The following is a 27,857-nucleotide window of genomic DNA, read 5'->3' as shown; positions in this document are numbered from 1 at the left end:
AGCAAAGCTGGACAAAAAACAACAACCCACAGCTGGGCCTCAAACTGAATAGGAGAGCAGAGGGGATCTGGGGAGCTGAACAATCCCTTTGATGCTCCCCACTTACTCTTCAACACTCTCTGTGATGCTCTATGGCTATGACTTATGGTAACCCAAGGGAGAATCCCACAGTGAGTGTAAGCAGGCTATAGTATGTGGTCAACAGTGCTGGGAAAGGTCATTAAGACAGCAAAGGCATACCTAACCAGAAAAGCTGGTGGGCTGGTCCTGTGGCACAAGTTAGGAAGGGCAGCTGGACAGCCCACATTCTGCACTACTATCCACAGACTATTAGAAGACCTAGAAAAAGGCATCAGGAGCCTGGAGAGAGGCTCCATGAAGGACTAATTTAGGGAAGAACATGAACGAGAATCAGACAGGATGAGAAGGCAGAGATGGACCATGCTGGTTAGGGCAGAGGCCAGGCAGGGATCTAAGCACCCAAATAATACAATACCCCTTTTCAAGTTAACCACCACCTTTGTTAAAAGGTGTTATCTGACATTAAAAAAAAAGTGAGTCAGTAAAAAAGATCTGATTTTTAACTTACAGGATTTTTTCCTCAGACTTCCAACATACTTTTAACAGCAGCTCTCTCCCCATCTTCTTAAAAACACATCGATTTACATGAGAAACTTAAATCAGGACACTAGCAAGAGATAAGCTATTGATTCTAGAGCTTGAAGTGGTCAGTGAAGTTTTACCAAAATTAAAGAAACTAAGAAAAGTACTTTGCAAGTATAAAATTATCACATAAAGGCTGCAAAGAGGAAGCTCTTTCCTCCCCACTCAATACTGCACTCTTCAAGAGGGAAATAAGTGGATGATGACTTCAGAGAAAAGAGCTAAAAACCACAGAAAAGCCAAACAACTCTATAGACAGGACAATAAATATAAGGGTAACTGACACTTTATGGTTACAAAGCACTTGACAAACACTGGGTCTCACTTATTCATAGGATCATCGACTGAACCTATCTAATCCAACCTATTTGTTTTACATTTGAGCAAAGTCAGGTAGAGAAAGTTTAAGTGACTCACACGGGGAGAGAGGACTAGAACTGGGCCTCACAGCTGAGCCTTGAAAAAGGAGGTGTGGCGACGCACTGGGTAAATTGACCAGATTTCCATCTCCTTCCCTGTAAAATGACAAGGCTGGAGCAGTGGAATCTGCTTGGCCTTGGAATAGGCCAATCCTGTCACTAATTCTATGACGTGTGACACCAATGCCAGGGTGATTTTCACCATGAATATGTTAGAACTTGTTAGTCTCAATATAGAGAAAGGAAACCATCCCTCAAAAGGAAATGTTTCTCCAACCAAACAAAAGCACTTTACCTGCAGCATGTAGTTGATCTGCCAAGTCATACAACAGCTTAAAGTTCTCCCCACTCTTCAAACCACGTCCTTGTAAAAGAACAAAGCAGAATATAAGCCCAGTATACAAGCCTGTCTTAAACATTTCTCAATGAAGCAAACCGTTGTGCCAAGTTTACTATCTGATAAAGAGCCATGCATGGCACTTTAGGATCCCGAATTCTGGCTTCCCAATGTTCCTGATCATCTGCTATTGAACATTACCCTACCCAGGATGGCTTAGTCTTGTTTTTTCCCTGATGGACACACGTAATTTTTGGGTTGAATGGGCACCAATCTAGCAGAACACGGCCACCCACAGTCACAGGGATCCTCGGCTTTTTTACACATGACACTGGGTTTTCACAATAGTGAGTGTGACCTGCCTGCCAAGGGCCTCATCAGAACAGTATGGGCAGTTTGGGTGTGTAACATTTGTGAAAGGATGAGGAAGAACAAGACAGGCAACACAAATGACTCACGATGTGGAAGATATGAAGAAAGATTAAGAGGTAGGATGTTTTTTCTGGTCTAAGACAATGTTACAAGGAGTCTGACAAATGCCTTTCCATATACAAAGGCCCTCCCTGGTCAGTTGCATCTGTCAACCTCTACTGAGAAGCAAAAAAGAAAAAAAAGGAGGAGGAAATGGACTTAACATGCAGCAAGAGTTTCCATAAAGAAAGACCCAAAAGGGAAGAAAAACTTGAAGAGCGTAACGGATACAGATTGGAGATAATTTCAAAAGAGGACAGACGCCCCCTCTCTTAGATGGGATGGCCGTGCCTAGAGGCGGAGAGCGAGACAAAATGACCACATGAGGTCTCTTCCTACCACTACGGGCTTGGAAAGAAAACCCAACTTTCTTCTGCGACAAAAAAATGGAAATCTGTCAGTAAGACAAATACATCAAGTAAAGCTCCAGAAATGGAAGTTGTACCATGTTCCTCCTCATGAAGATTTGCAACAAATGGCACAAATTACATGTTAAATTAGTAACTTATCGCACTCATCTATGCCTCAATTTCTTCATCAGTAAAACAGGGTTCCCATCTATCACCCAGTTGCCTCAGTAGTTCTTAATAAGAAACACAGAATAAATTCAGAGGACAGCATATTGCTCTAAACACCGATTCCAAATAATCTTCTACTTACCACCGGACACCACCACTTTTGCACTGGTCAGCTCTGGCCGATCGCTTTTTGACAATTTCTGCTCAAGCCATTCCGACAGCCCCACCGGCGAGGTACTGGGTGCTGCCCACATCGATACGAACAACAAGTTACTTATTTGTGGATCTTTGTATGTGTATAAATGTCTCTAACAATCTTAGCATACGCCACCCTGCCATCATTGGTGGAATCCTCGATAATAGGAAAAACAATACCGCTTCTACTGAAACATTATGAAAGGGTGAATGGCATCCTGTCGCGGTTTCACAACTTCAGTGTGGAGTGGAGTCTAGTTACAGTGCATTGGCCATAGTTCTGCTCAGTGATACTGTTCAGTATGATCTTACCAGGGAGAGGCCTATGTGACTTTAATAAGGGAAACGGCTATATTCTGACGCAGCTAAAGATTAATGGGTCCTCAATAAGATTTTTGTTGAGTTTCAGATCACATTGTTCTAGCATAATGAATGTCCTAGCATGATGGAAATGATTAATAAATGGAGAGAGAAAGGCAACCTGATATCAATACAAAAGACTAGCCTTCGGGGCATTTCCTTCTCCCACTCCCTCTATCCACTCAAACTTGGATCTCATCCCACCTCCCCCAGGCCAAAACTATCTTGGGTAGTAGATAAGTAATGCTTATTATTCATACATATAACATTTATCTCAAAAAGGCCACTTGGATAAGCCTTCCAATGCATGAAGGAAGTGCCTGTAAGGATTGAATGGGAGGCCACCTCTGATCCCAATACACTCTTTCATTTGTGTCTGCCCTGGCTGAAGCCCATCAAGTGAAAACCCAATACCCACCATTCTCTGTACTGGCACTCCCCCCACTCGTGGCCGCTGCCTCAAACGCGGTCCCTCGAACGGAGAACACCTTGACTTTCTCCTCACACTTCACAGTACATATGGCATTCCCTAAAACAAGCAGAATTCACAGCTACAAATAAATGTTCTTAAAGGTAATGGTACAAGGGAATGTCAAATACTACTGGTAAGGCTCAGAAATTGTGTCTCGGGGACAAAACAGGAAAATATTCAGGGTGGGCTTTTTGCCAAAAGGATTACAAAGAGAGCTGGCTTTCTAAATGAATAGAGATCTTATAACCTACAACTTAATAACAAACTACGACAAATTTACAATGACCACACCACTACATTTGTGCTAAAAGAAGAAACATATCACATGATCATGGACACAAGGTGACATCTAAGAAATACTCAGGTGCTCCCTTTGGAAAGTACTCGAGAGACTTCCTATGGATTAGCTATGGCACATTAAGAAGGAACTAACCTGTAACTACGGTTTCCCCTGAGCATTACTGAAGATGAAACGTCTAAGTTTTGAGAACTGACCATTTGTAAAGAAACACATAATTTTAATCAGAAAGAACAAAGAGGTCAAAGCTTTCCCTGCACCACAAGAGACCAGACTATACTGAGGGACAGGTCAGTCAACACTGAGAATACTGAAACGAATTTCTTAATGGAAATGGGAGCTAGAGAAGCATGGATGACAAGGAGACTATGCCGTACTGGCCCAAATGGCATCTCCAAACCCTGTGCTCAGTTCTTCCCACCTGAAAGGGAGGTGGCCCAGATGAAGGGCAGAAGACGCGGCCATTGCTACGCTCCCCCAACAGGCTTTCCCTAGAATGAAGAGCTCAGTTATGCAGACTTGGGGACAGAGCTCTTGGGCTGCTAACAGCAGTAGTGGCTGCACTTTAGAATAAATGAAAAGCAGGCACAGGACAGGGTCCCCCCTCGCCCAAAAGGCTTATAACTTAAACAGGGAAGGGAAGAGAAAGGTCGTCTGCTCTTCCGCCACAAGGTCGGTGTCTTGGCAGGCAGGGGACACCTCTTCACAGCATGGAGATGGCCCTTGGCTCTCCAAAGCTACAACAGGGAGCCAAACTCTGGATGATGCTACTGAGCTAAAAGGCCAGGAAGGGTGTAAACCCTGGGACAGAATGTATCGACTGAGACCCAGACATGGAGAGGTTCATCATCTGAATCACCTGAGAGCTGGCCAGTGGGCAACGTATTTCAGAGCAGGGAAAGGGGGAATGACTCATCTAATAATTAAGCTCTCTGTTAAGATGGGGGGGGGGGGATACAGAAGAAGTACACAAAAGAAATTACAGATCAGGTGCAGAATTAAAATGGAAAGACTAGGAACTTAAACGTTTTCACAACAAGAGTAATAAGTAAACACATGACCATGTGTGATCCAGGCTTCAGCTGCTACTAAAATACAAAAAGGACTGAAATAAGGCTTCTAAAAGCAAAACCACAATATTATAATTCTCAGAGTTAAGAGAAAAACCTATTTTTTAAAAAATTTAAGTCACATTTCTGAATCAGAGAACTCTTTGCTGGGATTCTGAGTTTCTCTGCATTGTGCAGCTAACACCCAAACATGAGCAATTCAATCCATACACACCACCAGGAACCAACAGAAAAAGCAGCACCTGACTCTGTCTGCATATAGGGCACAGCCTCTTTCCAGGGAGAAGTCACTGAGACTTTACCATGAGCTGGTCCTTGCATGGCAAACATACAGTAAACATCCCCAGCTCTGTCCTTGAAGTCTCTCCAGCTAGGAGAACCCACCGCTGCTTATATTCCTGGGGCAGAGCCTTCAAGAGCCTGGACTCAGGCTGTGACTTTCCAATGCCCCAGCTCACTTTTTGCCTTTTGCAGATTCAGAAAGTATAATAATTCCCCAAAGAAACCTGCACAGTGGCCCACTTGAAAATATTCCTGTATTTGTTTTTTTATACACTTTTTAAGGTTAATTTCTGCTTTTGAAATTTAAAGAGAATTAAGATGTTGACCAAATACCTTTTCCTGAATGCTCACCTGCATAAATAGTTCTCACAAACGTATCTGGTGACTTGATTTCAATGATGTCAGAAATCGGGGCAACATCAAGTTTGGCTGCTACTCTGGGCAAAAGGTTCTAAAGATAAAACAAGATTCACAGATGGCTATTACTGACATAAAAATGACTTTTAAAAAGCATTCAGTTTGAGTTTTTACTATGTTTTGGTTTCATGCTCTTGTTGGACATTTGAGATCCTTAGAGCAACCCTACTCAAGGGGCTTCTGTGGTCAAACAAGTACTGGCCATTACTGAAACATTATGAATTTTATGGGTCTCAGTAAGCAAACCCTTTAATTCAATATATTGAATTATGATGTATGAAACATGCTTTGGTAGTCCAAAAATGCATCAAAATGCCTATTGTTCACCAAATGGACAGTTATAGATTGCTAAACTAAGGGAAGAAAGGTTTGAAAAACAAATTTCAGAGACTAGTTAAATTCTCAAATAGTGAAAGTTACTATTTGGGTGCATATGAACATAAAGTTGTTTGATGGCTTATTAGTTCAAAATTAATTTAAAACTCTCTTTTACCACCAGGTAAGGATGCAAAGAGCTGCCTCAAGATCTTTCTTTAAAGTTCTTGAATGTTTCTGACAATAAATTAAAGAATTATACAGAGATAAAAGGTAATACACAGTAGGGATTCTGATGTGACTTTCAATTTATCTGCAGGAGGCAACAACACTTTAAAGACAATCACATATAAATTATGCTGTGCCACTAGCTAGCTTTGTAACCTTGCTCAAGGCACTTAAACTCGGTGGGCCTCAGTTTCCTCATCTATAAAAAGGATGATACCACCTATTTGGCCTGCTTCACAGAGCTGTTGTAAAACTAAAATGAGACCCGCTGTGTAAAAGCACTTAGCATTCTATGAATCATTAGACAAAGTATGATTACTCAGAAAACAAGCCACCTTATGTGAGGTTGGTTGTTTGCTACATACAACTACAGTTTCTGTTCCTAGAGGGCCAGGGTCTCCACCTTAGGGCTAAACAGACCCTGCCTCCCTACAAGCTCTACCTTCTTCAGGAAGAGCTTCTCTGACTAACCTCGACCTATGACTGATTAGACCTGTGCTCTGCATCCTTTTCTTATTTTTTAATTAATTTGTTTTTAGCATTCAACATTCACTTTTATAAGATTCTGAGTTCTAGATATTTCCTCCTCTCTCCATTCCTCCCTCCCTAAGATGGCCTGCAATCTGATAAAGGCTATAAATGTACAATCATATTAAACATGTTTCCACATTTAGTCATGCTGTGAAAGAGGTATCAGAACAAAAAGGGAAAAACCACAAGAAAAAAAAAGGAGAAAATCATCTGCTTCTATCTGCATTCAGACTTCATAGTTCTTTCTCTGGATGTGGAAAGCATTTGCCATCATGAGCCTTTTGGAATTGTCTCAGACTGTTGCACTGCTCAGAAGAGCTAAGTCTATCAAAGTTGGTCATCACACGATGTGGCTGTTGCTGTGTACAATGGTCTCCTGATTCTGCTCCCCTCGCTCAGCATCAGTTCACATAAGTCTTTCCAGCTTTTTTGGCCATTCCTCAATTGCTGGGTATCCTCTCAATTTCAAATTTTTGTCCACCATAAAAGGAGCTTCTGCATCCCTTTCACATAAATAAACTATTTCTACTACTTAACTTTTCACCCATTTGAATGCTGCATTTTAATTCCATTTTAACATTCATACACACACACACACACACACACACACACACACATATACCATATACATATACATATACATACACACACACACACACACACACACACACATATACACACATATACATATACATATACATATATTATATAACCTAAACTAGGCTCTGAGGTCTTGATGGCAGGGACTGTTTGCCTTTCTTACGTAGATTAGACCTACAACTTCATCACAAGTGAAAAGCTCCATCTGAGGGAACATAGGCTGAGCTCATTTCCCATCCTGTCAAAACAGCAGTGGTTCTCAGTGCTTCCTTTCCCCTCCTCCTTTACCTCACCCTTATCTTTTCTTGTTCTTTCCCCCTCCTCCTTTCTCTCTCCCAATCCTCTTCTTAGTCTAACAAAGTCTCTTCATATCGAACGTGCCAGCTGCTACAAAGCAGACTCTCTTTGGGTACTAAGTGGCAACCAAACAGGAGCTATGACCCGAGGCTGCATTAAAAGAGTATCTAGGACTACAGAGGGCCAAGCCTACTGCCCTCAGCCTTCCCTCCTTATTATGAGGAGCCCTGAATTCAGATCTGGCTGCCACACTCATAAAGGAAAGAGCTGAGTTGGAGGAGGGCAGTCAGGACAGCAAGGAGCCTCCAGTGAAGCCGTAAGAGGAGAAATGAAAGGAAGTCAGAGGATATTTAGCCTAGGATAAGCTCGGGGACTTAAGGCCAAGTGTGTAGATGAGGACTGACTTGTTCCCATTGGTCCCTGATGACAAAAGCAGGAACCATGGGTAGAAGCTGACAAGTGGCCGTTGAGGCTTCACAGACAGATGATGTTCAACAAAAGAAGATGAAAAGCAGAAGGAACGGCCTTGAGAGGTCAGGACCTCCTCCTCACTGTAAATCTTCAGGCAAAGGGAATTTGTGTTCAGGTCCAGATTAGACCAGGTGGCCTTAGTGCCCTAGAAGCTCTCAAGCCTGGGATGTCTGTGTGTATGTGTGCACGTGCATGCCAGTGTGCATACACGCAGACACATCTTTTCAGAAAGGAGTCTTTTCCTTCCCAAGTAATGCCTGCCTCACTACCCCTGACAGTGGCACAAGGAGGACAGAGGACCTGGATGGGAATTCTGCCCTTGATCCTCACTATTTGGGTAACCTGCCAAAGCAAGTATAAGAAAAATAGTGTGTAAGAGGAGTAGAAAGGACAGAGCAATCGGTGCACAAGCTTTCAGATCCGAGCCTTAGGATCAGGCAGGGCACAGCCTACAGTCAGTGAGAGACCCTTTGTCCTCCAAGGAAGTAACCTAGAGAAAAGCCCAGCATTCCTGTGAAGTAGTTAATGGAAGTAATATTATCCCATTTCACAGATGAAGAAACAGGCTCAGGGACACTACTCATGTTTATAAAGCCACCTAACTGTAGAGCTGGGAATCAAACCCAAGTTTCCTAAGCCCCAATCTGGTGTGCGGCCCGCTACACTACACGGCATCTCTACGTCAGCCTAGCTAACAATTTCTAAAGACAGTCTTTATGTAATGAAACAAAGGAAAACAATTAGCAAAATTATGCAGGAATATGTAAGTTAGTAGCTCTAGTTAGCTGCCTTAGCACTACACTGTTTAAGGTAGATTGTGTTGCTTTTTACCTACAAACTGACTATAAATTATTTACAAACATTAAAATCACATAAAACAGGAAAGGTGCTCAAAGCGATGACTAAGCTCTTCCCTCTAATTAAACTCTCCAATTTGTCCAGTCTCTATCATCTCCTGTTTGGACATAGCTGTCTCCATGTTGTCTCCCCCACTGGCCTGTGAAATCCTGGAGGTCAGGGCCTGTCTTCAGCCTTCCTTTTCAGCCCCAGAACTTAGCATAGTGCCTGACCCATAGTACGTACTTAATAAATACTTACTGATTGACAACATAATTCACACAGGCAAAAAAATAAGCTCCTCTGCTGTGAGCTTATTCACCACAAGGCTTCTAAAGAAGAGAAACTAGCAGTGAGAAGTCCTCCATTTTTATCTCCCTACTAACGCACCCACAAGGAAGCCCCTGGTAGACGAAGCCCTAGCTTCAGATGACAGCATGAAGTTGTAGGTTTGGGAATTAGAGGTACAGGGTTCGAGTTCCTACTGTATCATTTAGGAGCCATGTGGCCGCTTGGAGACCCATCCAAGTGTAAATTGTCATCTGTGAAGTGGGAATGATAATACCTGCACTGCCGACTTTCCAAGATTGTGGGATGGATAAAAAAGGTAACATACAGGAAAGCATTTTGGAAAATGTCAAGTGTGTTATGAACAGAAGGTACAAATATCCACCAAATGGCAACTGCCTTCAATCACTACTGACTAGGGTAAAATATGAACATGACACTTGGAGGTGAAAGTGGCATATCCCATTGCCAATAATCAGAATCTTCTGGTCAGCCTAAATTCAAATAGGATCACCTTTAGCAGATTTTAACAAAAACAGTAACTTCCAAGGTTCAGCCTAGAAAGAGCTTTTCTTAGCAGACTTTAAAAGTCTGCAATGGGATTTTGAACAGGACACTGAGAATAGCTGAAGGAAACAATTCTTTGGCATGGTTATTGTAAGATGTCTGACAATATGGCTTGGTCACATAAAACAAAGCTTGGTTTAAGTGTCTGGCTGAATCAAATGCACATAATGGGGTTTAAACCTTCCAAGTAGCTATAGCAAAATCTCCATTTCCCATCTTCCCCTCACCTTCCCAAAGGCAGATGCTCCAGCACAGATGTGTGTGTAATTGAACTGCTTCTGAGTTGCCAAAATCAGTGATGTCAGTTCCTCTGAGAACAAAACATAAGTGACAAACTTCAGTACACTCATATTCATTCATACATCCCATTATAATTTAGATTTTCTGTTTCCCACTGAAAAGCAGCCTACAACAGGCTTGCTGGTCCACAGGGAAACCTCACCTGGAAGGAGTCCTTTGAACACGTCATTCTGAGCTACTAGGACCTTGCCTACACCAGCCACTTTGCACAGATCTTGGGCTAGCTGTGATTAAAAAAACAAAACAAAACAAAGAAATTCTCCATTTGCTTTAATAATTCATCCTGAAGTCAGAATCAACAATTATGCCAATAGGGGCACTACTACAAATACCAACACAGGAAGATAAAACCTTGAGAGGCATCTTTGAGCAATCTCTTGGATGAATACAATACCTTGTAGTACGTAGAACAAGGGCTTCCAACTTGTTGCCAATATGGCCTTGGGAAAATCACGTTAGCTCTTTGAGCCTCCTGTTCTTCATCTGCCATACTATTAGCATGTCCTGCCTCACAAGGTGGCTCTAGGACAAGCCCGAAGTAAATGCAGAGCTCTTCTTAGAAGAATGAACGCTTCAAGTAAAACGCATTTCTTTGTATCAGTTAAAATCACTTCACATTTGGTTTTAGAGACTAGAGAATAATTTCGGAAATGACCTTACTTTTTCAAAGAATAATATTTATTAACAAGTCAGTTAAATAGTTCTCTAAATAGCTGATTGTAAATTGTGTGCTTTACTATTGGGCCTCATGGAAAGAAATATTTAAGACTTAATCTCTTAAACGTTTGGTATTTTAGAAAGAAAACAGTATCTGTAGCTGGAGGGTGTAGGCCTGAGGTCCAACTCTGCCACCAGAAGTCACCTTAGGACTTTTCTAAGTCACTTACCCTCTCAATGCCTGATTTTCCTCATCTGTGAAATAAAAGGCTTGGACTGAATGATCTCCCAAGAGTCCTCCCAGCTCTAAGTCTATGATCCTACCCAGGTTTAAATAATTAGGAGACAATACAGCTGCCAGATAAAGCCAGTAATTCTATCTCCCCAAGCTGACAAAGCGGAAAATGTAGCTCATTATGGGATTGTCTATCACCGCTTATATTAACTATGTCTGTAAGAATCGAGTCAGCGGAGTCATGGAAAGGGCCCAACACGAGGAGGCCAAGCTCCAGCAGCTGCACTAGATTTCAGCCACTTGATGTGAAATCCTGGGCAAGACATCAATTCAACCAACCTTTATTAGTGCTACCACAAGCTCAAATAGTGCTCATTAAGCACCCACTATATAAGTACCATGTGGTGGTTTCCTTAGCCTTCAAAGAAGGGTTTCACGCTCACTAAAGCTCTTTTCATACGTCACAGTCTAGAAGTTCATAAACTCACAGATTTAGGGATAGAAAGGACCTGACAGGTCAATTTGTCCCATTTCCCATTTTACTGATGAGGAAACTAAGACCTAGTGAGTTTAAGTGATTTGCCCACAGTCACACAGGTAGCAAGTGGCAGAGCCAGGATTCAAACCCAGCTCCTCACTCCACAATCTATGCCCTTTCCATTGTCACTTTCTGCTTCTAAGACAAATCACAAGTCTAGTGTCCAGTAAAAACAATGCATATACATCAGGCAGCAGTCCTTCCTCTGAAGGACTTCCAATTCCACCAATACATGGCCACAAGTCTTGAAGGAATGTTTAAGACACACTTTACAAGAACATGGATTCAGTTCAGTGTGGGTTGAGCCATACCTGGTTTCCTCTCCCGTTTTTTTAACCTTCCAAAGAATAACATGACCTCTCTATACTCTGTGCTCACAGCTCTCAGCTGCTTATTCCGCTTTGCCCAGAGAATAGTGTTCAAGTCACCAAGTGCAAACCACCAGAGTGGGTGGCAGCCAGCAGTGAATGAGACTCATTCATGAGACTGTCTCATGCTCTGACACAGACCTGGAAGGCCACCTAAATGAGGCTCCAGTGGGCAAGCCTTCCAGAGGAGTCATTACAGCACATTTAAATGAATTAAACTGGAGATGACTATTCCTTGATAGCTCCAGCAAAAGAAGCACTCAAATCAATGGAATTTCTCTCTTTCTACTGATTAAAACTAACAAACACAGTTCTCTGTACAAAGAGACTGTTATGAGAAATACAAACCAATCAGCAAACACTTACCCACCAACCCTACAGGACATGACTCTAATTCTTCACCTAGAAAACCTGACAAACAGTAATGAGTACAACAAATCCATTCCACCTTCCTTTCAACGAGAGCATCCCCTGGTCTCTTCCTCATTTACACCAGCATCAACAGTGTTGGCACCGGCCATTTCGTCACGATCACTCTTGCCGGCCCTCCCTCCCCAGCACATGTTCTCCTTCTGAACGAAGAAGCCACTTACTCCGGCTGACTTTAAAGATTTCTCACCTTGTCACATTTGGTTCCAGCAACTAAACAGGACACTTCTCCACCAAGCTTCGTGGCTGCAGTAATGGCGTTTAACGTAATGGGTGCCAGAGTATCATTCGTATGCTCAGCTATTACTAGGGTACTCTGAAATCGTAGCAAGGGGGCCTAAAGTGAGAGAAGAATGGAAAAATAAGATGAGGGTACCTTAATGACTACCCCACTAAATACCAGCCCCTGAAGGAAATTTTTCCCCATATGCAACATACAAAAATTTATCATTACGCATTTATGTAGAAGTTGTGTATGTAGTATGTGCGTATGTGTATGTAGAGTGTGTGTAGGTATATGTATATAGATTGTGTGTACGTATGCATGTGCAGTACATATGTAGGGTGCATTATGTACAGTGTGTACATGTACGTATAATGTATGTATGTATGTATAAGGAGTGTGTATATTAGAGACAGTATGTACATGTGTGCATTAGTGTGTTTGGGGTACATGTATGCATGCACGTGTGCAGAAGGTATATCTGTTGAGCACATATGTGTTATGAATGCGGGGTATACACAGTGTATACTGGTGTGCCTGTGTGTACAATGCACATGTGTATGTGCATGCGTGCCTCTGTACGCTGCGGTTTTTAAACAGTAAAGCACTGTATAAGTTAAGTCATTACCTCTAGGCCAGCCTTGAGTGTAACACACACTTATGAAGTGTCTCTCATGCAGACCCAGATTACACTATTGACCAAGCTAAGCACTAATGACATAGGGCAGGGAAGTCCAGAACATTTTCCTATCTTGGATCCCTTTGCTAGTTGGTCTGGCGAAGCCTATGGATCCCTTTTTAGAATAATACCGTTCCTAGCATCCACAGCAAGCCTCAAATCATTCCAAGCTCTATGACCGGGGTCAAGTCACATTTCTCTGTGCCTATTCTCAGCTGTAAAGAGAGAGGAGGCTTCAAGGAAACTTCCACTTCTATATCCTATGAAACTGGAACCCTAGGAAAAGCAGACTGTTTAACTCTCCATTTTTATCTTTATTACCATTCTATCACCAAAACCTCTACATATCTGGTTTAAAATGCCATGATAGGGGACAGAGCCAAGATGGTGGCTGGAAAGCAGGGACTTGCATGAGCTCCCCCCAGGTCCCTCCAAAAACCTATAAAAAATGGCTCTGAACAAATTCTAGAATTGCAGAACCCACAAAATAGCAGAGGGAAGCAGGGCTCCAGGACAACCTGGATGGTTGCTAGGTGAGGTCTATCATGCACAGAGTTGGGAGGAAGGGGAGGGGAGTGGATACCCAGCGTGGGAGGCAGGACCAACCAGACCAAGAGCCCGCCAGAACAGGCCCTAGTGCCCTGAATCAGTGAGCTGTGGCAGTTACCAGACTTCTCAACCCACGAACACCAAAGACAACAGAGAAGGTTAGTGGGAAAAGCTGAGGGGGACAGAGTGACCACCCCAGGGCGGCAGAGGTGGTACAGCTATGGAACTACAGCTGCAGTTGCTTCCGGCCCCAGGCCCACCTGGTGGGAGGAATTAAATGGCAGATCAGAGCAGGAGTGCAGAGCCTGCTTAAGATCGGAGTCAGGTCCAAGCTGGTGATTCTCGGGGGAGGAGGAGTACTGGTGTGGCAGAGCTGGTTGTATAGAAATAGCTCTGAAAACAACAGTGCATCCCCTCAAGCTTGGAACAAAGTACTCTTTACTCTACAAGCAGTCATACCCTGACGAAAAACTCAAGGGTCAAGCAAGTTGGCTGGGAACATGTCCAGGCAGCGAAAACGTACTCAGATTCAGTCTCAGACTTTGGAATCTTTCTTTGGTGACAAAGAAGACCAAAACATACAGACAGAAGAAGTCAACAAAGTCAAAGAGCCTACATCAAAAGCCTCCAAGAAAAACAGGAACTGGTCTCAGGCCATGGAAGAGCTCAAAAAGGATTTGGAAAAGCAAGTTAGAGAAGTAGAGGAAAAATTGGGAAGAGAAATGAGAGTGATGCAACAAAATCATGACAAACAAGTCAATGACTTGCTAAAGGAGACCCCCTCCAAAAAAAATACCGAAGAAAACAACACCTTAAAAAATAGACTAACTCAAATGGCAAAAGAGCTCCAAAAAGCCAATGAGGAGAAGGATGCCCTGAAAGGCAGAATTAGCCAAATGGAAAAGAAGGTCCAAAAGACCACTGAAGAAAATACTACCTTAAAAATTAGACTGGAGCAAGTGGAAGCTAGTGACTTTATGAGAAATCAAGATATTATAAAACAGAACCAAAGGAATAAAAAAGTGGAAGACAATGTGAAATATCTCATTGGAAAAACCACAGACCTGGAAAATAGATCCAGGAGAGATAATTTAAAAATTATTGGACTACCTGAAAGCCATGATCAAAAAAAGAGCTAGATATCATCTTTCAAGAAATTATCAAGGAGAACTGCCCTGATATTCTAGAGCCACAGGGTAAAATGGAAATTGAAAGAATCCACAGATCGCCTCTTCAAAAAGATCCCAAAAAGAAAACTCCTAGGAATATTGTCACCAAATTCCAGAGCTCCCAGATCAAGGAGAAAATACTGCAAGCAGCCAGAAAGAAACAATTTGAGTATTGTGGAAACACAATCAGGGCAACACAAGATCTAGCAGCTTCTACATTAAGGGATCAAAGAGCTTGGAATACGATATTCTGCAGTTCAATGGAGCTAGGATTAAAACCAAGAATCACCTACCCAGCAAAACTGAGTATCATGCTCCAACGCAAAATATGGACTTCCAATAAAATAGAGGACTTTCAAGCTTTCTCAATGAAAAGACCAGAGCTGAATAGAAAATTAGACTTTCAAACATAAGAATCAAGAGAAGCATGAAAAGGTAAACAAGAAAGAGAAATCACAAGGGACTACTAAAGTTGAACTGTTTTGTTTACACTCCTACATGGAAAGATCATGTGTATGATTCATGAGACCTCAGTATTAGGGTGGCTGAAGGGAATATGCATATATATGTATATGTATTATATATATACGTGTATGTGTATGTATGTATATATGTATGTGTGTATATATAGACAGAGGGCACAGGGTGAGTTGAATATGAAGGGATGATATCTAAAAAAAATAAAATAAAATTAAGGGATGAGAGAGGAATATATTGAGAGAGCGAGATAGGGAGAGACAGAATGGGGTAAATTATCTCGCATAAAAGTGGCAAGAAAAAGCAGTTCTGTAGGAAGGGAAGAGGGGGCAGGTGAGGGGGAATGAGTGAATCTTGCTCTCATCAGATTTGACTTTAGGAGGAAATACCATACATACTCAATTGGGTATCTTACCCCACAGGAAAGGTGGAGGAAGAAGATAAAAAGTTGGGGGTGATAGAAGGGAGGGCAGATGGGGGAGGAGGTAATCAAAAACAAACTTTCGAAAAGGGACAGGGTCAAGGGAGAAAATTCAATAAAGGGGATAGGTTAGGAAGAAGCAAAATATAGTCAGTCTTTCACAACATGAGTATTGTGGAAGGGTTTTACATAATGATACACATGTGGCCCATGTTGAATTGCTAGCCTTCTTAGGGAGGGTGGGTAGGGAGGGAAGAGGGGAGAGAATTTGGAACTCAAAGTTTTAAAAACAGATGTTCAAAAACAAAAAAAAAGTTTTTGCATGCAACTAGGAAATAAGATACACAGGCAATGGGACATAGAAATTTATCTTGCCCTACAAGAGAAGAAGGGAAAAGGGGATGGGACGGAAGTGGGGTGACAGAAGGGAGGGCTGAGTGGGGAACGGGGCAACCAGAATATACGCCATCTTGGAGTGGGTGGGAGGATAGAAATGGGGAAAAAATTCGTAATTCAAACTCTTGTGAAAATCAAGGCTGAAAACTAAACATTAAATAAATAAATAAAATAAAAATATGAAATAAATCATATGAGAGTGTAAAAAAAAAGAAAGAAAACAGAGACTTGCTTAATCTCTTCCCCAAACTCCACCAAACACATGTAAAAAATGACTCTAAACAAATTCTAGAACGCATGAAATAACAGAGAGGATCAATCTCCAGCCCAAGTCAACCTGGATGGTCACAGGGAAGGGTCTATCACACCGTGCTGGAGCAGAGCAGAGCCCAGCCTGGGGTGGGCCTGAAGAGACAAGGCCGGGGGTGACCAGGCAAAGCAGGCCTCAGGGCCCTGAATCACTGAGCTGTGGCAGTTACGAGACTTCTCAGCCCATGAATGCCAAAGACAGTGGAGCAGGTCAGTGGGAAAACTGCTGGATCTGGGTGAGAGAAGTGCATGGTGGCAGCAGCAAGAAGCTCCGGTGGCTGCTTCCAGAGCTCCAGTGTAAGCTGCTTCTGGAACCCCTGGCCCACACGGTGGGAAGAATCAAGCAGCGGATCAGAGCAGGAGTGCAGGGATTGCTTTGCTGGCGCTGAAGCAAGGTTCTCTTGCTTTGCCCTTCTTGGACCTGGGTCGTGGTCCTGGTTGGCAGTTCTTGGGGGAGGAGGAGCGGCGGTGTGGCAGAGCTCTGTGGTAAGGGAGTCCTGCTGGTAGTTACAGGGCAGAAAGGAGTGCTTGCACTCACACACCAAAGCAAAGGCCAGGAGAGGAGCACCATACCACCTCAGAATAGAAGGAGCCCTGAAAATAGCAGCGCAGTAACCCTGAAACTTGGGACAAAGCACCTTTCACTCTGAAAGCAGTCATACCCTGACCAAAAGCTCAAAAGTCAAGTAACTGGCTAGGAAGATGAGCAAACAGCATAAAAGGACTCAGACTCACACTATAGAATCTTTTTTTGGTGACAAAGAAAATAAAAACATACACCCAGGAGAAATCAACAAAGTCAAAGAGCTACATCGAAAGCCTCCAAACAAAATATGAATTGGGCTTAGGCCATGGAAGAGCTCAAAAAGGATTTGGAAAAGCAAGTAAGAGAAGTAGAGGAAAAATTGGGAAGAGAAATGAGAGTGATGCAACAAAATCATGACAAACAAGTCAATGACTTGCTAAAGGAGGCCCAAAAAAATACTAAAGAAAATAATACTTAAAAAATAGACTAACCCAAATGGCAAAAGAGCTCCAAAAAGCCAATGAGGAAAAGAATGCCTTTAAAGGTAGAATTAGCGAAATGGAAAAGGAGGTCCAAAAGACCACTAAAGAAAATACTACCTTAAAAATTAGACTGGAGCAAGTGGAAGCTAGTGACTTTATCAGAAACCAAGATATTATAAAACAGAACCAAAGGAATGAAAAGATGGGAGACAATGTGAAATATCTCATAGGAAAAACCACTGACCTGGAAAATAGATCTAAATACCAAAATTCATCTGGAATTACAAGAGGTCCAGAATATCCAGGGAATTAATGAAAAGACATGCTACGGAAGGTGGCTTAGCCATACTAGATATTAAACTGTACTATAAAGCAGCAGTCATCAAAACTACTTGGTACTGGCTAAGAAACGGAGTGGTGGATCAGTGGAATAGGATAGGTACACAAGACACAGCAGTCAATGACTATAGCAATCTACTCTTTGATAAACCCAAAGAATCCAGCTTCTTAGCTAAGAATTTACTATTTCACAAAAACTGCTGGGAAAATTGGAAAATGGTAAGGCAGAAACTGGGCATAGACCAGTGTCTTATACCGTATACCAAAATAATTTCAAAATGGGTTCATGATTTAGGAATAAAGGCTGATACTATAAGCAATTTGGGAGAGCAAGGAATAGTTTACCTATCAGATTTATGGGAAAGGAAAGAATTCATGACACAACAAGAGATAGAGAGCATTACAAAATGCAAAACAGATAATTTTAATTATGTTAAATTGAAAAGATTTGTATAAAAAAAGCCAATGCAACGAAGATTAGGAGGGAAGCATAAAATTGGGAGAAAATCTTTACAACCAATGTCTCTAATAAAGGCCTCATCTCTAAAATACACAGGGAACTGAGCCAAATTTATAGGAATACAAATCATTCCCCAATAGAGAAATGGTCAAAGGATATGAGCAGGCAGTTTTCAGAGGAAGAAATTAAAGATATCTAAATCACTACTGATTACAGAAATGCAAATCGAAACAACTCTCAGGTACCACATCTCTCCTGTCAGATTGGCTAACATGACAAAACAGGAAAATGATAAATGTTGGAGAAGATGTAGGAAAATTGGAACACTGTTACATTATTGGTGGAGTTGTGAACTGATCCAGCCATTCTGGAGAGCAATTTGGTACTATGCCCAAAGGGCTATAAAAATGTTCATACCCTTTGACCCAACAATACCACTTTTGGGTATCCCAAAGATCGCACAAGTGGGAAAGGGACCCACACGCACAAAAATATTTATGGCGGCTCTTTTTGTGGTAGCAAAGAATTGGAAATCAAGGAGATGCCCATCAATTGGGGAATGGCTAAACAAGTCATGGTATATGGAGTAATGGAATACTATTGTGCTATAAGAAATGGGGACAATATGGACTTCATAATAACCTGGAAAGACCTATATGATATGATGTTGAGTGAGCGAAGCAGAACCAGGAGAACATTGTACACAACCAGAGATATATTGGTTCTGTGATGACTAATCTTGATAGACTTGGCTCCTCTCAGCAATACAAGGTGCAAAGACAGCTACAAAGGACTCATAATGGAGAGAGCTGGCTACATCCAGAGAAAGAACTATGGAGTCCAAGTGCAGAAACTATTTGCTCTCTTTTTTTCCCCCTCTTTTTTTTCGGTTTTGTTTCTTCTTTCTCATGATTCATTCCATTGGTCACAACTCTTCTTTACAACTTGACTATTGTGTAAATAAGTTTAATGCAAAGGTATATGTACATGATATAGCAGATACCAAGCTTTCTGGGGGGGAAGGGGGGAAAATAGGGAAGGGAAGAAAATCTGGAACTCAAAAACATGCAGAACTAAGTGTTGTAAACTAAAAATAAAAAATCTTAATTTAAAAAAAGTTCACGCGTTATTTTATAACTGTTTTTCCATTAATTTCTTCCTAATTGTGAGAATAGTGGACATGCTTTACCATTATAGTCTATATGGATGGGACGTAGCAGCTAAAGAGAGAATGGTCCAAATGCTGTAATATTTCCATTCTGCCACTCACAGAGCTATTTTAAAAAGTCTATTCAGAGAATCCAAGGGACTGGTTTTGGGTCTGTTTCATGAAATGAATCACACTCAATAAAATCAATAACAACTGTAGAACCTCACTGATCTTGACCATCTCTCTCCAAAGAGCTGACCTGGACAGTCTGTTCTAATGCAAAGGACAGCACTGAGTGTCCAATACGAAAATCCCTGAAACCAGGAATGAAGTTGCTGACAGTACTGCATAAGCAGGTGTCTAAATATTCCAAACAGCAGTCTTAGTCAAGGATGAATTTCTGTGCATTACTAATAACAAAGAGAGAAAACTGGTAATTCCTAAACGTCTTCTCTGTCATTTTATTCTCGTTGGGATTTGTATCCATTATCTTTTCTATTCTTTTGAAATTTTTATGGGGATTCATTGTAAACAGCTCACAGGTAGCAGTGGAGAAAACAACCAAAGAGCTATGCTACCAGAAAAGGAGAGGAGCAGCCCACCTAGTAAGAAGGAGCCAGAGCAGACAGACAGCCCCAGAGCTGCACCGGCACTCCTCTATGCTGAGAGAGAAAGAGACAAGGGTAGGCCTCAGGCAGAACATTTATGAGAAAACACTTCTAAGAGTTGCAAAGAATGAAAAGACATGGAGGACTTGTGATAGGAACTCACTGAAGAAGTCCCCATAACAAGGAAAGTATCCACCAGTACCAAACTCCCGAAACTGCTGAAACATTTTTTAAAAATTCACCTAAACCATCTTTTCAGACATTTATTTGTGTGAATGCACGCAAGGAAATATAGTCTGGAACAAGATTTCGAGTAAAGCCCTGGAAGCACCAACTGATGCTGAGTGAGAGAGACATTCCTGCACCTTGTGCTGCAATATCCTCTGCTCATATGGCCATGATGATCACATAGGATTTCCCAGAAAGTAAACAGTGATTGAAATGGTCTAAGTGAATGACCAAGCAGTGATGGGCCGATGTGCTTGTAAGTTTAAGTAGCAGCAAGGAATACATTTGCCAACATGTAAGAAGTTTGATACAATACAAAATGGGGGGTGTAGCCACAAATCCCAATTTACCATTTTGAAGATTTGAGTAAGGCACTGTGATCATGAATACAATTACATGGCATTATTGATATTGATCAGAACAGTACGGAATCTTGTAAAGCACTTGACATTCTATATATATATATATATAAAAGCCCCCGAGGTATGATTTAAAGATCAGTTCATCTGAATTGCCAGTAACAAACTATTTATTACTGATACATCAGACACTAGGCTTTTGATTATGTTTCATGCATAATTTGCCATAAAAGTTATGAGATTTTAGTCACCCTGTAAAGGATAAATCCATGATTTGGTGGCAACGGGTCCATTTTTGCCATAATATATTATCTTGTCATTGGATAAACTGGGTCTCACTCCTGAATAATTTGCAATTTTTAGAATTTTCAAAGAGACTTGAATACTGTTTAAGGGGCTGACACAAAAAACTAGCATGATTGTAAAAAAATATATACTTCTATCACTCCAAGTGTGACTACCTAATGGTTTTCCAACAAGTATGCCTTGTTGGTGTCTCTCCCTACATGCTAACATCATGTAAGACCCCCAATTGTGGCCAATGAAACATTAAAGAGAACTTTCCAAAGATCGACTGAGTACTGACATTAAGTATAAAACCAGGAGACAGAAATTCTCCTAAAGGGTTTACCAGTGTTATAGAAGAGGTTTCACATTAAGTCCAATCAAATAATTTCACATTAACAGCCATACTGTCCGAAGGCTGTGGAAAACACTGGACTAGCAGTATCAAGCCAAGGAACTTACGCTAAGTTCCTTCAGTAAAAACCATAGCAGTTCAAAAGAACATGGTCTCATCAGGCATATCAGAAATCAATACAGAGTGTGTCTTCTGCCAAGAAAACGAGTGTGTGGAGGACAAGAGAATCTGAGAGACAAGAGAATCTATACAAAAAGAAGTTGGAATTGGACACTTACCCCTAACTTAAAAATACAGGCAACCAGAATACATTCCTATACTTAAAAACTTTCTTGTAAATTTGTATCATGAAAATAGTGTAAAAGGTACCAAATCTAATCAAAGGATCCACAGTATGAGGTGAGGCCTACTTCAGGGATTAGTTTCATTGTAAACTGTTCTTCGCTACTTGGGGATTTTTTTGTTTTTGTTTTTTTGTCCTTTCACTGTTGGAATATCAGAACCCTCCAGAAAAACTCAACACTGACCCATTGGAAAAAAATCTTTATTTCCAGTCATCTTCTTTCATAGCCTATTGCACTGCATCTAAAAATGGGTGTGGCTTGGAGGCTTTCCCCTCAGCTCCCCCAAATGATAAAGGTCTACTCTCATATCTCTGCATTTTTCATTTGCTGTATTATTGCTAACATGTGGCAAAGCACCTTGCACTCATCAGGTGCTTCATAAATATTCAAGTTATTCTAGAATAATCACGCTTTTCTTTGTTTATTCCAATTTCCAGAGCTGAGGTTAGAACTACCATTTCTAAGTGCAAAGTTCCAACAAATAGGAAAACTGAGGCCTAGGAAAATTAAATATGTCCAAGATCCCATAGCAAGTTAGTGACAGAATTAAGAATTAGATTCCCAGTCAGAAGTCCAACATCTTTTGTCATACCAGTTTCTTCCATGCTATCTCAAACAAATAATCCTTTAGGCAATTCATTTTGTCGTTACATATTCACAGCTCCTTTGCCAATAACTCATTTGGCTTGTTTTTAGCTGAATTCTACAAAGAGCAACGCATCAGCAGATCCTGAATGGCAAACATGATGACAACTACAGAAAAGCAAGACCAAAATAAGAAAGCTCCAAACAGATGTGGAAGGAAATGAGAGACTTCTTGGGAGACCGCTTAGTTAAACCTACTCTGACAAAGCAGGCTCCATGATGCTTAGGGGTCGTGGCTATTTTATTCCTATACATTGCACTAGGCAGTATACCGGACAGAGTGCTAGATCTGGAGTCAGGACAGTCTGAGTCACACATTTACTAGCTGTGTGCCCCTGGGCACCTGACAGTCCCTTGGCTTTGCGCAGCCTGTTTACTCACCTATGAAATGGGCATTATACTAATGGCACCTACTTCCCATGGCTGTTGTGGGGATCAAGTGAGATAACACAAATGATGCAACAGACTTAGTAAACCTTTAACACACTGTTAGCTATTGTCATTTTTTTCAGTTGATGATTAATTTGAGAGGCAGCACGAGATAACGGATGGATCACCAGACTGGAGAGTCAGAAAGATGTGAATTCAAATCACATTCTGACACTCACTACCTATGAGACTGAGCAAATCAATTTAACCTGTCTTAATAATAACAGCTAGCATCTACATAGTGCTTACTATGTGCCAAGGCACTGTGCTAAGCAAGTTACAATTATTATTTCATTTGATCCTTACGACCCTAGGAGGTAGGTGCTATCATTATCTGCATTTTACAGCTAAGGAAACTGAGGCAGATGTTAGGTGACTTGCTCAGGGTCCCACAGGTAGAAGTGTCTGACGCCCAATTTGAACTTAGATCTTTCTGACTCGAGGCCTCTATCCACTGTGCCGCCAGCTGCCTGTTTCTCCATCTGTAAATTAAGGGTACTGGCTCAGCGATCCCAAAAAACCCTTCAAGCTCTATGATCTACGATACTGTGATTTTTGTCTTATGATCCATGCCTGTAATTTCACTGGTAAAAGGATATTCCGATAAAGAAACTTCCCTCAAAGCTGACTGGAAACTGCTCTGTAACTTAGTCATATAGAGCTGTTTGGGACAATAAGCAATTAAATACATCACCAAGGATTACACAGCCAATATGTGTCAAAGTAGGGTATTGAACTCAGGTCTTCCTGACTCCAAAGTTGGCTCTCTAACCACTATATATGTTAACAATGAATCATGTTAAGTTCATTATTTTTAAAATGTTAGAATCATAATTTAGTCTTTTAAAAAAAATTTCAGTTTCAAATTCTCTCCTTCCCTTCAGCCCCTCCCCTACCCATTGAGAAGGCAAGATATATTGTACCCATTACATACACAAAATCATACAAAACATAATTCCACATTATCTATGTTGTGGATGGCGAAAAAAGCAAGAAAAAGAAATAATGTGGAAAGAATTTGCTTTAATCTGACCTCAGAGTTCATCAGTTCTCTCTGGAGGATGACAGCATTTTTCATCATTACTGCTCTGGAACTGTCTTGGATTATTGTATTGATCAGAGTAGCCCAGTCTTTCACAGATGATCACCGTCACCATACTGCTATTACTGTGTACAACGTTGTCCTGGTTCTGCTCACTTCGCTTTGCACCATTTCATCTGAGTCTTCCCAGATTTTTCTGAAACCACCTTCTTCATCATTTCTTAAAGCACAACGGCACTCCTTCACAATCATACACCAACCACTTGTTCAGCCATTCCCCAACTGATGGGCAACCCTGAAGTTTCCAATTCTTTGCCATCATAAAAAGAGCTACTACAAATACCTTTACCCATTTGGGGCCTTTCCCTTTGAGCTCTGTGGGATACAGACCTAGTAGTAGTGCTGTTTGATCACAGAGCATACAGTTTTGTAGCCCTCTGGGCCCAGCTCCAAATTGCTCTCCTGAATGGTTAGATCAGTTCATTCCTCTACCAACAATGCGCTAGTGTCCCTATTTTTCTACCTCGTCTCCAGCGTTTATCATTTTCCTTTCTATCATGTTAGCCAATCTGATGAATAAAAAGTGGTACCTTGGAATTGTTTTAATTTATATTTCTCTAATTACTAGTAACTTAGAGAATTTTCCCATATGATAGTTTTGATGTCTTCTGAAAACTGCCTGTTTCTATCCTTTGACCATTTATCAATTGCGGAATGACTCATCTTTATATATTTGGCTCAGTTCCCCATACATTTTAGGAATGAGGCCTTTATTTGAGGAACTTGGTGTAAAATCTTCCCCCTAGTTTCTGGCTTTCCATCTAATTCGGCTGCATTGGTTTTGTTCGTGTAAAAGGCTTTTAATTTCATGTAGTTAAAATTATCCATTTTACTCCGCAAGACCCTCTCTATCTTGTTTGGTCATGAACTCTTCCCCTCTCCATAGGTCTCACATACATTTTTCCATGTTCTCCTAACCTGTTACCCTTTATGCCTAAATCATGAACCAATTTTGATCTTAACATATGGTGTGAGATATTGATCTATGCCTTGTTTCTGCAAGACTGCTTTCCAGCTTTCCCAGCAGTTTTTGCCAAGTAGTGAGTTCTTGCCTCAACAGCTAGAACATTTGGATTTATCAAATACTAATTTGCTGTGGTCACTTACTATTATATATTAGGTACCTAATTTATTCCATTGATCCACCGCTCCATTTCTTAGCCGGTACCAGATTGTTTTGATGATTACCCTTTTGAAATAGTTTGAAATCTGGTACTGTTAAGCTACCTTCCTTCACTTTTTTTTCATTGATCTCCTTAATATTCTTGACTTCTTCCAGATGAATTTTATAATTTTTTTCTAGCTCTGTAACATAATTCTTTCATAGTCTGGTATGGAACTGAATAATTAATTTAGATAGTATTGTCATTTTTATTATACTGGCTCAGCCTACCCATGAGCAATTAATATTTCTCCAATTCTTTAGATCTGTCTGTGTGAAAAGTATGTTTAAAGCATATTTATATAGTTGGTGTATGTCTTGGCAGGCAGACTCTCAAGTATTTTTACTTTCTGACTCCAGTTATTTCAGATGGACTCTCTATCTCTTCCTGCTGGATTTTGTTAATATATATAAATGCTGATGATTTATATGGGTTTATTTTATATCCTGCAACTTTGCTAAAGTTAATTTGTTTCTCCTAGTTTTTTAGTTGATTCTCTAGGGTTCTCTAAGTATACTATCACAGATCTGTGTCATTCTATTGATTAGTTGTGTCCAACTCTGTGACCCCATTTGGGATTTTCTTGGCAAAGATACTGGAGTGGTTTGCCATTTCCTTCTCCAACTGATTTTACAAATCAGGAAACTGAGGTAAACAGGGTTAAGTGACTTGCCCAGGGTCACACAGCTAGTGTGTTCAAGGTCACATTTGAACTCAGGTCCTGCTGACTCAAGGGCCAACACTCTAATATATATTATCTGCAAAAAGTAAACCGTTTCCTCACCACCTTTTCTTATTCCTTCAATCTTTTTTGTCTTATTGCTGTCATTAGCATTTCTAGTATAATACTGAATGATGATGATGAGCCTCCTTATTTCACTCTTGATCTTATCTGAAAGGCTTATAATTTGTCCCCATTAAAGACAATGCTTACACTCAGTTTTAGACAGATAATATTTAAGAAGTTTCATATACGAAAGGGTGTTGTATTTTGTCAAAAGCTTTCTGCATCTATTGATATAATCATTATATGATTTTGTGAGATTTATTACTGATTGTGATCAATTATGCTGATAGTTTTTCTAATACTGAACTAGCCTTGCATTCCAGGTATAAATCCAACCTGGTTAGAGTACAATTTTTGGGATATATTGTAATCTCCTTTCTAGTATTTTAAGTTTTTGCATCAATTTCAATAGGGAAATAGGCCCTAAAGTGTTCTTTCCCTGTTTTTGGCATAAAAACCATATTCGTATCATAGAAAAAAATTGGTAAGTCTCCTCTACCTATTTTTTCAATAGTTTATATGGTATTGGGGTTTTTCTTTAAATGTTCAGCACAAGCTGATTATAAATCCATCAGGTTCTAAAGAATTTTTCTTAGGGAGCTCATTTATGGTTTGACTTCTTTTTCTAAAACAGGGTTATTTAAATATTTTATTTCCTCTTCTGATAATCTAGGTAGTTCATGTTTTTGTAAATATCCATTTCATTTAGACTGTCAGTTTCACTGACATATAATTAGGCAAATTACCTCCCAAAAAACTGCCTAAATTTCATCTTCGTTGGCGGTGCATTCACCCTTTTCATTTTTGACATGTAATTTGGTGGGGTTTTTTAACTGAATTAACTAACAGTTTATTTTTTTCCAAAACACCAGCTCCTAATTTTATCAGTTAATGGTTTTTTGTTTTGTTTTTTACTTTCAGTTTTATTCATCTCTGCATTGATTTTCATGATTTCTATTCTGGTGTTTAATTGGGGGGGGGGTGTTCTTTTTCTAGTTTATTTAATAGCATGTCCAATTGATTTGCTCTCTTTTATTGATGTAAGCATTTAAAGATATAACATTTCCCCTAAGTACTCCTTTGGTTGCATCTCACAAAATTTTATATTTTGTCTCATTGCTGTCATTATTTTAATGAAATAGTTTCTATGATTTGTTATTTGACCCACTCATTCTTTTTTTCTACCTTGCAACATTTAAAAAAAAATTAACAGCTTTAGAATAATTCTAAATATAATTATCCCCCCAAAAAAGACCAAAAGGTACAATGTAAAGCACCTTCTCATTAAATACAAATTTTCTTTTCATGATACATTGCATCAATGTTTTGCATTGATCTTGATGCAAAAAGAATTTTATATTGGATCCTGGAACACAGAAATTGTATACAATAAAACAGGATGACTAATACCAATTAGCTAAACTCCAACAGAGGGACTTTTTTCCCCTTAACAAAACTGACCATTTTCTATGTTTATTAAAGTCAACATTCAAGAATTTCAACTTAGTTGTAACAAATGCAAATTTGTATTTTTAAAAAGAAAGCTTTAGGTCGAATAATGTTTTGAAAACATTAAGACAAAAAGCTTGAGAAACCAAAACTAACCCTGTTGCTCAATGAACTTACTGTCAATGTCTAATAAGGGACTTCAAAATAAAATTATCACCTATATTGGTTTTGTAGAATCCTTTCCAAGACTAATGCAATAGAAAAATAAAAATAATTTTTACTTTCTTTCAAACTTTTCCACAAAAGATTATGGCAGTGAACTTGTATTCAGGTTTTGGTTATTTTTTTTTTAAATCATCTCAACCTGGACCACCTCAGTTTAATACTCATTATTCTTGGATTGACTATAAGCATTGTGTCTATGAAAATGATTTGAAATGGGTCCCTGGTCTCTATTAGAAGCATAAAAGCCCTAAGAACAATTTTAATTTACTTTTAGATTTTTTGGGTGACTTTCTATAATTCATCAGTATAAAACAAAAGTTATATTGATCCAGCCTGACTTCTTTGGTAAATGCATACAAATGGCATTAATAGCTTTCTATCACTAGCTTTTTAAGAGCTAAAAGAAAAAACCCAGATGGGGCAGGAGATGGGGGGAGAATAACCTGAGGAGATGGGGAGGAAAAAAAATATTTTATAGGAAAATAGTCTTAATGTGATCTAAACTCCCTACCCATTTTACTTGTAATGACACAGC

The 27,857-nt window shown here is 40.2% G+C and overlaps 1 protein-coding gene across 2 annotated transcripts in view; it reads right to left on the bottom strand.

The window, feature by feature from the left end:
* The window catches only part of ETFA (electron transfer flavoprotein subunit alpha), a 77,289-nt gene that overhangs the window by 36,533 nt on the left and 12,899 nt on the right, over positions 1-27,857 (bottom strand). For both annotated transcript variants that reach the window (XM_036734630.1, XM_036734629.1), the window contains exons 2-8: positions 12,354-12,500; positions 10,079-10,160; positions 9,864-9,946; positions 5,437-5,536; positions 3,382-3,492; positions 2,551-2,652; positions 1,378-1,446 (exon numbers count right to left, since the gene is read on the bottom strand). In XM_036734630.1, coding sequence (XP_036590525.1) covers positions 1,378-1,446; positions 2,551-2,652; positions 3,382-3,492; positions 5,437-5,536; positions 9,864-9,946; positions 10,079-10,160; positions 12,354-12,500 — 694 coding nt within the window. The remainder of the gene's footprint in view (positions 1-1,377; positions 1,447-2,550; positions 2,653-3,381; positions 3,493-5,436; positions 5,537-9,863; positions 9,947-10,078; positions 10,161-12,353; positions 12,501-27,857) is intronic.

Source organism: Trichosurus vulpecula, chromosome 8 (assembly GCF_011100635.1).
Source record: "Trichosurus vulpecula isolate mTriVul1 chromosome 8, mTriVul1.pri, whole genome shotgun sequence".
Taxonomy (NCBI): Eukaryota; Metazoa; Chordata; class Mammalia; order Diprotodontia; family Phalangeridae; genus Trichosurus; species Trichosurus vulpecula.
This window is presented reverse-complemented; position numbering and strand designations above follow the sequence as displayed.